The sequence below is a fragment of the Cyphomyrmex costatus genome, unplaced genomic scaffold (genome assembly GCF_001594065.2).
Source record: "Cyphomyrmex costatus isolate MS0001 unplaced genomic scaffold, Ccosl1.0 scaffold223, whole genome shotgun sequence".
NCBI classification, from domain to species: Eukaryota; Metazoa; Arthropoda; class Insecta; order Hymenoptera; family Formicidae; genus Cyphomyrmex; species Cyphomyrmex costatus.
The window spans coordinates 150,217-162,046 of record NW_017276291.1 but is presented as its reverse complement, the minus strand read 5'-3'; the positions used below and the strand labels follow the sequence as shown (position 1 = coordinate 162,046).

The 11,830-nt window shown below is 35.2% G+C and overlaps 1 protein-coding gene across 1 annotated transcript; it reads left to right on the top strand.

Moving 5' to 3' along the window:
* Positions 1-2,845: 2,845 nt before the first annotated feature.
* Positions 2,846-10,961, top strand: Slip1 (SLo interacting protein 1). Its single transcript, XM_018539816.1, is given in 5 exon segments — positions 2,846-3,025; positions 4,698-4,796; positions 5,081-5,116; positions 5,208-6,560; positions 9,777-10,961. Coding segments are annotated over 5 exon segments (2,001 nt in total). The 3' UTR covers positions 10,110-10,961.
* The last annotated feature ends 869 nt before the right edge of the window (positions 10,962-11,830 follow it).

Below are 11,830 nucleotides of genomic sequence, written 5' to 3'. Positions count from 1 at the left end.
CTTTCTTACTCACGACATCGATTTTGAGGTATTGAATAATTAGGATTATATACAGGATGTTTAAAAAGAAGTAATGAAAAATTATATCATGGTTGGGCGGTCGATCCAGCCGCGCGCTTGCATTTGGCGGTGGGCCGGGTGAATTTGGATATTTTTATAAATTAATATCCCGTTAACTATTACGAAAATTGTAAAATGGTAGAGGACTTTTCTTCTCAGTTTAGTCCATTCTACCTCCATGCAACAGAATTTTTCATTACTTCTCAAACACCCTGTATAACAACCTCGATCCCAAAAAAACTCCCCCAGGCGTCTAAGGTAGGTTCCCATTACAATGCCTTACTGACGAGTCTAGTAGTGAGGACCGGGACGAAACGCCACGGCAGACCAAACTAATTGTGGCCTTTTATATTTTGTGAGGGCCAACGCAAGGTTTGGTCTGCCACGGCATTTCGTCCCGGTTCACACTACTAGACTCATCAGTAAGACATTGTAGTGGGAGCCTACCTTACAAAGACACCTGGGGGAGTTTTTAGATCGAGATTCTATACGAAGGATATTTGCGTGTCTCAAATACTTGCGAGAATTGACATGAATCCCGTTGGACATCTGGTGGCGGATCGCCACAATATCATGCCATATCACGCCATCTCTCGCAAGACTGCACAACTACTGTTACACGGAATTTTGGCTCTGTTGACATCTCTAATCTTCGCAAAATATTCATATTCACGTATTTTCCATTCGGTGAAAAAACTTTTCTTTTAGACTTTCTATCTTAGTTTTACAAACTCGGTATCATTTGTTCCAATAATGTGATCTCTGCTAGATGCTTATTTTCAATATATGGACTATAAAACTCTTATATCAAGCAAATATAGATCTGATGTGACAGCTGTACGAACCAAAAGTAAGTAAATTTTCAATTTTTTTCCGATTTTCTCGTGAAATACAATCTAGCTGAGGTCCTGCTTGTGCGTACTTTAATTCTGTAATAACAATTTTGCAATCCGTCAATCCAATTCGAAAATTCATCATCGAATGGAAATGATGGTAAAGTAGGACGACTTTAATATCCCCTTAAAACTTGTGTTTTGTATGTTGAAATTGAACTGTTCCCTGCATCCTATTCTTTATTCTCTGTTCCCTATTTCTTTCATTGTTGGGTGTCCCTCACTAGACTAACTAGACCAGTCACCATGACAAGGTGATGCTGGAGGTCCTATTTTATCGATAAAATTTGATTAATTTTCCATGACTCATTACTCTTAATTACTTTTACGAATTGTAAAGTCCTTCTCCACAATTAAAGTTGACAATAGGGAAATAGCTACAATTTAATATAAAAAAACAAAAGAAAATTGGACACTTACAGTTTTGTCATCGGCTTCTGAAGTCGATTCGTCACTATGTGCTGGATGTAAAAGTTTCAAGCCTTGCACGTATAAAATAAGTAGCTAATTGCCTATAAAAAACGAAAAAATCCTAAAAACCAATATTATGTTTGTAGAAACAATCTAGGGGCTTTAGAATAAGAGAACGGAGTCGTGGAAGATTCCAATTGTATATTACGAGTGAAGCAATAAAACCAAACAAAAATTATGTCTAACAGTAGAGGTGCTCGATCTTGCAAGAGATGGCATTGCAATATTAAATAAGGACAGATGAATGCGTTTGTGAGACACAACGATATACAATGTAAATATGAGAAATGAATAAAAGATGTCACTATTATCAAATTTGGAATTTAAAAACTGTACTATCGACTTCGATCAAGTTGGGCCGTTATTCCAGCATCACCTTATGTAGGTTCACTCTACGTACGCGACATCCGACGTACGATGGTACGATATCCAATGGGAGGACTTGTTTTCTAGATATATAGCTAACAATATTTTGTCGTACAACGATGCTTGTCGTATATATCTAGAAATACGCAGTGTGAATCCTACATTAAGTGCTGACTTCGAGTTCTGAGCATAGGATTGCCATAATACATTAAGACAGACTTAAGTTGTAGACGTAAGCAACGTATAAACTTTGGTGTATGACTTTAGAATTAATGGACATCGCTATATTTCTTGATAGTGTGTACTATATAAATAAAAATAAAAAACATATTTTTCGATAAAAAAATAAAAATAATCTAATTGTTTGTAAGCAAGTTAAAAATAATCTTGTTAATTGTCTTGAAAGAGTCTTAATGTATTACGGTAATCCTGTGTTCAGACCCTTCTGCTGAACACAGCTAATGTCAAGGTCATTAAAGATGTGTCCCCTAATGTAAAGAAAGTTTCATAAAGAAGTTATTTCTCTTAATGAGATTTATTAATTAGAATATTTATTAGTTGTTTAAATAAAAAGATTTATTAATTGTTGAAATTAGAAAATTTATCAATTTTGTAAATAATTACCTATAAAATTAACAATTTATGTTTAGAGAATTATAAAAAATGTATTGAAATTTAAAAGAATATATTTCCATGAAATCGTTCAATATTCTTATAAAATAAGAATTTCACGAACAAAAAATTATCCGACTTTCAATAAATTTATTCTTTTAAAAATTAAAGTCGAGCAGCAAAAAAGAAATTTATACATATATCGGGATATTCTTCATGTATTACCAAAGTCTTATAATTTTTGCAATTTCCGAATTAAAGATCTTCTCTTGTAAGTGCTATTAAATTATATGCAAAAGCTCACTTTCCTAAAATATGTTTGTCAAATGACGATAACGTTAACATAACTAACGAGTTACACCCCATGCAATCAGGTATATATTATATTTAATTTCACTCAACATTGTCTACTACGGCGAACATTACATAACAGTAGTTGCGAAATGCTGTAGGAGGTGACGTTGCGGAAAAGCGAGAGTGCCGAAAAGCTCGGACTGACTGTGTGCTATAGTTCTGGTTCCGGCAGCGAGGACGTCGATACCGAGGTTTATATTTCGGAAATAGTTCCTGAAAGTCTCGCAGCCCGGGATGGCCGGTTACGAGAAGGAGATCAAATCTTGCAGGTAAAAATCAGAAAATTTTCGTTACTATCATATATATTCCATACCGCGAATACAAAAACAGTATTTACTGAAACAATGATTTATTCATGTGGATTTACTGAAGAATTCCATTTCACTTACAATTAAGAGAAATTTTCTTATTCGAAAATTTAAAAAATTGTGAAACTTTAGAGATACACAAAATTCTGATAAGCTATTTTTTTACTAGCTTTTTTTTTTACCTGAAAAAAATATTTTATTTAGGAAATAGGAAATACTGGCCATAACGATCAAAGCTGGATTTTTAATGCGTTAAATAATTTAATATGAATAATATATATACTATACATACATGTACTTGCATTACTCATTTAAAATGCGCGCCGAAATTTTTTTAGAATTTGTAAAAAAAAAATTTGATATATCGCTCCCCAACATCTCTCTCTCTCTCCAAGTCTAAATTCTAATCCGCTGTTTCTTTTCGATAAAAAAAATGTGTTTTCATAATAATTTAATAAATAAATCATAATAATGCGCGTGTATTGCCAATTGTGCATCGTTCTCGGCCGACCAGCCGATGCCATTATAGTAAATGCCATCATATACGGAGAAATTTGCATACGGGGATAAGGACGCGGTGCGCCCGAATTTTTTAAAAAAGACAAGCATAATTTTAGATCCATAACGAACACCGCATCGAAGATACCCGAGTGTCGCTGAACACCGTCAAACGAGACATCTCGCGAAAACCGGTTTTCTATATGTTACTGCGTGTTGTGAGAAAAAGCCAACTGTCGGAAAAAGCCAGAAAATAGTGACTCGACGTCATGATACAAGAGACGCGATTATTAGTAAAAAGGTCTACTCCGATCCTAAACTTATTTTCAAGCAATTTACGAAATAAATCTTTTGTATTAAGTACATATCTATAAAATTATAATTTGACTCGTAACCCTTTTCAACATACTTTTATTTATTGATTATAACAAAAACGATAATTTCTGCAGCTTGAAACTCGCGATTGGTTACTTAACGAACAACGAGTGATGGCTAAAATTTATTCAAGATCACTCGGGGTCATGACCATGACAACATATGTCAAGATCATTGGAAAATAGTATTCCTTATACTGCATAATTACCAAGAAAATTAACTGAAAACGTAGCTGTCTTAGAAATTTTACTAAACTATTCCACTTTGCGCCGCAGCTCGATATCTGTTAAAGAAAAAAATATTTTACACAATAGTAATATTTTAGTAATATAGAAAATATTTTCCTGTACAAGATTGGTTATAATTATTTTTATCGTAGGATCCACGAGTAAAGCAATATTGCGAAAGAAATATATTTTAGACATTAATTTTCTAACAATAAGAAGGCGGCGCGAGTGACGGCCTGCCATATTGGAAAAGTTGGAGTTTAATGGATATCAAACTTTAAGACATATCCAAAAATCATCACTACCGGACGTTTGCAAACGCACGCCCCTTTTTGTTTACATCAACCGAACTAAAATTTGCCCTAAATCATCTTACGAATATTAAAGATTTTAACGGGTTTTTAATTTATTACATTTGAAACAAGCATTTTATTATATTATGTATATTTCTTTCACATGCAAACAGTGACTCATTCCGGAAATCAAATAGCGGTTGCATTGTTTATTGAAAAAAACATTTCTTTTCGCTCCAGGTCAATGGCAAGGATGTTGCAAACAAGGAGCAGACCGAGAATCTGTTTGCGGAGACGAAAAACGCAGTGACTATTCTCGTCAGTCGATGTGTATATCAAGTTCGTTTTCATTCTTATTATTATAATGTTTAAATGTTCAATATAAAATTTAATAAACTTGAAAATATTGTATAATAAATAGAAAATACAATGAAAATGTTACAGAGATTTGAAAGCATTTTATCAAAAATTATGAATCCTTTTCGAGCAAAAGATTTAACGTTTGTATAATATAGAATAATTATATGATAACACTTCCAGAAAATAATTATAATTTTCTTATATATAAATAAAAAAACAAAATATGGTTTTTACATGTTATCAATTTACTTCTTTTATTTTAGGACGATGAATATGATGATAGGCGTATCTATCAACAAGTAAGTTGAATTATATAAAGAAACAAAAAAGCAATTGACGTTTACGCGTGATATAGACATCTGTTTATTATGAACCATGATTCTATTTCAGGATTTGCCGCCGCTTTCGCCCGAAAACCCACCAGCATATCAAAATAGCATGATCGAGCAGTTGATCCGTCAACAGCAACAACAAACGAAAGAAAACAACGAGGGAGACAATTGTAGCTTGAAAGCACCTCCACCCATACCATCACACACTCAACAGCAACAGCAGCAACCGCCGCTGTCGCAACAACAACAATCTAGTAACATCTTTTCCACAAATTCATCACCCACATGTTCATCGCAGAACTCACAGAAATTTGTCGACAAGAACGCGACCTTGCCAGAGCATCACACGGAAGAATGCAATAAGCAACGAATGCACGAATCGCTGATGGATTGTTCAAAGAGACTCGAGGGTATATCTCTACGTGGTCAGCAATCAAGTCCATTAGCGACAACACCACTGTCAGTGAAACTTATCGAGGCATACTCGAGCCATGTATGGAGTGATATTGAGCATATCTACGAAACAATACCAGAATCGGACAGCGAGCCAATCTACTCATCGCCATACGAGCACCATCAGCAACATTGGATGCAACAAACAAACCATGCCATGACAACGCAACATGGTGAAACCGTGCAAAACCATTTGACCAGCGGACAGCAGAATCAGAAGTGGCATTCTTCCTCAAAAAGCAACAGTTCCGGCGAAGAAAAAGATAGCTCGAGTGCTTACAATACCGGCGAGTCCTGTCACAGTAATCCTCTAACTCTGGAGCTGCATCAGGGTGAGAGGGATCATTATATGAGCACGTTGGTATTGTGCCCGCCAAAGACGTTGCAGCAGCAACAACAGCAGAAAGGTGGTTGTAATTGTCCCATGCCGGTGACGCCAACCGCAACGTTCGCAGTAACAAAACAATCATCGAAAAACCAGAATGTAAAGAAAAGTTCATTGTCGTCGTATTATCACAGAGATCGTAATGAACCTTCGTCGATAAACGTCAACACTATGGCAGCCAATACTATGTACACGAACGTGGCAAATTTGCAACAAACAATGATGCTGCAACAGCAGCTGTTTAAGCAAGCTCTCAACCGCAAAAATTTCACATCTAAAGAGATATCCACAAGCAGTGCGAAGAAACCCAAGTCATATGGCAACTTCCAGGCACCAAATCTTACACAATACCAGTTTATCGGTAGTCAACAAGTATGCACGTCTACTACTTGGGTACCACCGGAAGACAAGAACGAGGTGCAAATGGAATGGAAAGTAAAAAGGAGAGCGGATGGAACGAGATACATTGCCAGACGACCAGTCAGGAATAGGATACTTCGGAATCGAGCGATCAAGATAACAGAAGAAAGAGCCGGTCACACCACCGAGGACGATACTATGTCAGAAATGAAGGTAAATACCAATTGATATCAATCGATTTATCTTTTCGAGCCAAATTTGGAAACAATAAACTTTTATTTCTTCAAATTTTATATGTTCAAATATGATCAGCACAATGAGAAAGAATCTGTGGGTGTCGTTACATCTTATTGCGGGAGAGAGAAAAAAATGTCGGATATAATATCGCTGAATGAAATATACGAGTATGTAGAAAAAAGCAGGTAAACAAAATATTTGATTTTGTTTAAGTATACCTTAAAATATTTTAAATTTATAATGTATTCACTCCATTTACTAATGTACATATTTGTTTTTATTATTGTAACCAAGAAACATTTTTCAAGGATATTTTAGAGACTTTAATCATTAATATTAAAATATCATTTTATTTCTATCATAATTTCGATCATTATATATTTTTTATTGACACATTTTCTGCATCTCAAAAATAAGATAGAGCTAAATCCTCAATTTTCTTAAACTTATTGCTATTCGTATTACTATTTGAAATATGACAAGTTTGAACAGTCCTGTACGGAAAAAATTATTTTGCTGAAAGATCTAAAAATTTATATAGGTAAAAATCCGAAAATAAGCCCTATTAGACCCTCAAAATAATTTTGTAGGATATATGCTCAAGTTTAACTGATTACGCTTAAACTGATTGCTAAAATGTCAAAACACTTTGCTGAGATGATCCTTACATCTGACTGACCTTCCACATGGAATCTTTGATAATAAACAAACAAAAATAGATCCCCAAATCTATATATCTACTGGTGGAGTTCTCTCTATATGAGCACTAGATGAACAGGATGTTACATGAGGTGAGGACTAAGGCTCTAGTCACATAAGTATCTGGTATTGTTGGACAGATAAGTAAAACAAACGACCTTAATATCTATGAGACGAGATTAGAGAATAAGCGAGAACGACCTAAATAGGCGATAAATAGGTCCAAATCAGGACGCAAGTTGTATAAAAAGAAACTATTATTACGTTAGATATAGCGTGCATAGGTGCATACGCGATGTATTTATGCACATTTTTCCATTACTACGCTTGGTATAAAAGATTTAAAACAACATGAATGATTTATAGTTCTTTAATGTTATTGTCTACTAGAGAGGACGGAAAGGATCAGCGGGCGATCGAAGCTAGTTCTGAGAACAGTAGGTCATTTTCCTCAATAAACCAAAGAAAAAGTTTGAGAAACTATATTGCATACGATTAATATAATAAAGATATTCAAAGTGTCGCTGAGGGACGGACTGAAAGATCTAAAGGTCCGAGCTTAAATGCATTCACAGAGCGAGTAGACGAACCAAATTAATTATTATTAATCCTGGACATGTTACGTGGATAAATTCTGTTAATTTAGCTGTAGTCAAAGTTAATTTTATACAAAATTGTAACGAAGACCGGAAGGCACGAATATCGCTACCTCCTCGTTTTTATAGGATAGTTGTGGAATATTCATGAATTAGTATCTTTCATAGAATTAAGTCCGAAATAGCTAGAGAGATGCTTATTAATTCAGTTCAAAACCTGGGGAATGAGAGACCCAAAGGAAAATGCATGATATTGACTACAAAATTCTTATCAATAACACAAAGTGTTAGAACATCGCTTGATCGAATCTAATAAAGAGACCGGTCAAGTTGGAGTCGCTGCTAATAGCTTTAAGCATTCTTTGAGCACACCTTCCTGATCTCGTGATCTCTGGGAGAAAAATACTCCATTTCAGATGTGGTGATTCTAATAAAGTACCAAAGTACGACAGTTTACACGTGGCTCAGTCATTGTGCTGACCCAAATACCTCTACTATTTCACGAGACTCTGTGCCTACAAGAGCTGTTTTTCTTTTGACCCTGACCGGGTCAACAGGGCGTGATTCAATCTGTGATAATATTCTTGTACAATGGCGTAAAAACGCTAAAGTTGTAATGATATAGTTTTTAGCTTAATTTCAATTTAAATGTTGTCACTTGGGATGCTGTCGCTCTTGAAGAGAGCTAGCGAGCAAACGAGCCTTGTCAAAGATGCGATAAATTACGTAGAGTGTCGACTGAAGTCTTTGTCAATTCTAAAGCATCCTCATTGTTAGATATCAGGAGACGCGATAGTTTCCGACCATGTTCAAAAAAACTACTACTTAATTTAAATTTAAAAGATTAATAATAGACACTACAAGTCTCTTATTTCGAGCCACCAAAGTCTATTTTTGGGGGATACATAACTATTAAAATATAAAAAATTTTGAATCGTACGTAATATATCCTGAAAGGCGGCATCGCCACGAGTAATTTGAACTAAAAAAATTTTGAATCAGTCGAACCGTTCTGGACATACAAGTAATCAAAAAGTGATGATTTTCATAAAAAATTAAGAAACGTCTCCTCTTTCTTCTTCTCTGTCCGCAGTCATGTGTAAGTCATGTTATCGAAATAGATCTACTTTTCATCAACAGTCACAATTCGGTGCAAAAATCCTTTTCTTTGTTGCCTTAGCAAGCAGAATTTTGCAGGTGGTTTTTCGCCTTTTAATGTCTCTTGGCTTCAGTTCATATGGGACCCATTTTCCTTCTTTGTAGATCTTTTCCAAGGCTTTCAAACGATCGGAAATAACAAATTGAGCACAATTTAATGTTTCTGCAAGTTGTTTTTGCGTTTGACATGGGTTTTCCTCCACTAATATCTGCAATTCTTCGTCTTCAAATACTTTTGGCCGTCCAGAACGCTCTGATCCTCCACATCAAAATCACCACTTTAAAAGCATCGAAACCATTCTCTGCATATTTTATCGAAAGGAGCACTATCACCATAAACTTCTACAAGCTTTCGATGAGCTTCAGCTGCAATTTTCTTCCATTTGAAGCAAAAGATTAACGCTTCGCACAAATGTCTCTTATTTGGCTCAAATGTCGACGTTTTCGATACATTAAAAGGCAATGTTATTGATGCAAACATATACTTTTATATACTTAATTTTATTGACGGATGTTTAAACTAAAAAATTAAGCTTAGTTTAGACATTTGAGTTATCGACAGTTTTAGCTATAGCTACTCGCCACTAGACGAACGGAACTTTCCGACACACTTAATAAAATCCAAACTAGACTGTTATAGGCTTCGTATTCATATTTATTTATTTAGTTTGTTATTTATACATTTATTAATTTTATTATTCACAATTATTTACTTAGTTTATACATTATTATTTACCAGGTCGGACGCTATTGGAGCAAAGAGGAGCGTAAACGGCAACTGGAACGTGCACGCGAACGCAAACAACGTCAACAGGAACTGATACTGCAACAGCAACAGCAGCAGATACAACAGACTAATGATGTGCTGATATGCGAGCATACAGAGGAAAAGATATCCAAAAAGCCGTTGAACATTGTCGAACTAAGTCATAAGAAGATGGTGCGTAAAAAAACGACTCTGGATGAATTTGCCACCGTGCAAGAAATGTTGGTTCACGGAAACAGGGTGGGCGCAGGTGGACCTGGCACGGGTGGGAAATTAATGGGTTTACTGTCGGTCACCACGGTGTAAATAGACTCGCGTACCCTTCATACAAATTAATCATTTGAATATCAGAATTCCGAAAATAAGTGCAAGAACGTTTTATGGATAATTATGTGAATAACTTTTATATTATGCCAGAAAAATTTTACATTTTTGAGCGGTGTAACACTCCTCTCGAATTATCTTTTATACCAACCTCCCGCCTGCAAATATGTGCCTCACACAAATCGCAAAGGCAATATTATAAAGAATAAAGAATGCTGCACAGACTTTTGCATGATGCTTCATAACGCATAAGGCATAAGACACGAAGCATAAGGCATAAAACAAGTAATAAAAGTATGAAATGAGGGACATTGATTGATTAATTATCTTGTGCCTTATTATGTAAAAAAGCTGAAGTAGACTTTCGCATAACACATACGTAAGTAAAGCATAAAGTACAAGAAAATCGTTTAATCAGGGTCCTTTTATTTTATGAGGAAGAAGGAAAAAAATTACTTTCATTAATTTATTTTCTTATGCGTTATGTAAGACTGTGCTCTCGCTCAAAGTCTGTACAACCACCTTATAATGGGTTGTACAATGAGTCGATAATCAAAAGTCTCAATCAGTCTTAATCTTAATGGTACAAGTTGGCAACTGATCAACTTCACTGATTAAGGCTTACAAGACTTCCTGCTTAAGACTTCCGAGTCGGAAGTTCTGACTACAGACTCATTGTAAAACTCCGATTAAAGCGGGTAACAAAGACTCTTGCATAATGTGTAAGACATAAGCAAATCAACCAGAGTTCTTTATTTCATGGAAAGAAAGAAAAGGAAGAACACCGATTGGTTGATTTTCTTATGTCTTATATATTACACTTTATACCAGAGTCTGTGCTTCTAATCCTTTCGAGAGTTAGTAAAAGGTCTCAAAAAAGCGTTTATCACAATTAGTCCACATAAGATTATTTGTTTGATACATCTATATACTGTAGATATATCTATATATACTGTAGATACTGGAAATATATAAAATAATATGAATATATATATACCTAGGAAATATACTACTTGTTTTTTATTAATAAGAAATTAACCGACAATATGCCTTTAATACAGATTTTATTCTTATTCTAATGAATACAACGCTTGAACTTACACCGCTAGTTTACAAGCGGCTTGTAAACAACATGCCGGCGAAAGCGCGCTTGCATTTGGCGGTAGGTTGAGCGAATTTAATTATTTTCATCAATTAATAATTTATTAACTAATGCGACAAATGCAAAATTAAATTATATGACTTTTCTTCTCAGTTTAATCCATTCTGTCTCTATGCAAGAGTTTTATAATTAATTATGAAACACTCTGTATACTATATGTACAGGGTGACATTAATCTATGAAATCACCCGTCATGAGCTGGTAGTGGACTGAACGGAATCGAAAAGTCCTCTACCGTTTCGAAATTTTCGCAATAATTAACGAAATATTAATTTTTAAATATAGCCAAATAAACGTAGGCACGTAGGGAGTAGAAACTGTCTGATAAGCGCCTCGTGCTACGCACATCGTCGCGAGTCTCTAAACATCACGACTCGAAAGTCTCGAAAGCACAGTGGACAGCGCGCTTGCCAGACTATCCCCGCGGCCCGCACATCATACGTTCCGTGGACGTACACGCTTGACAGTAGTAGGCCGCGCGAACGCGTTTATTCGGCTATCTTTAAAAATTAATGGTTGCGTTCAGCAGAAAAAGCAGCTT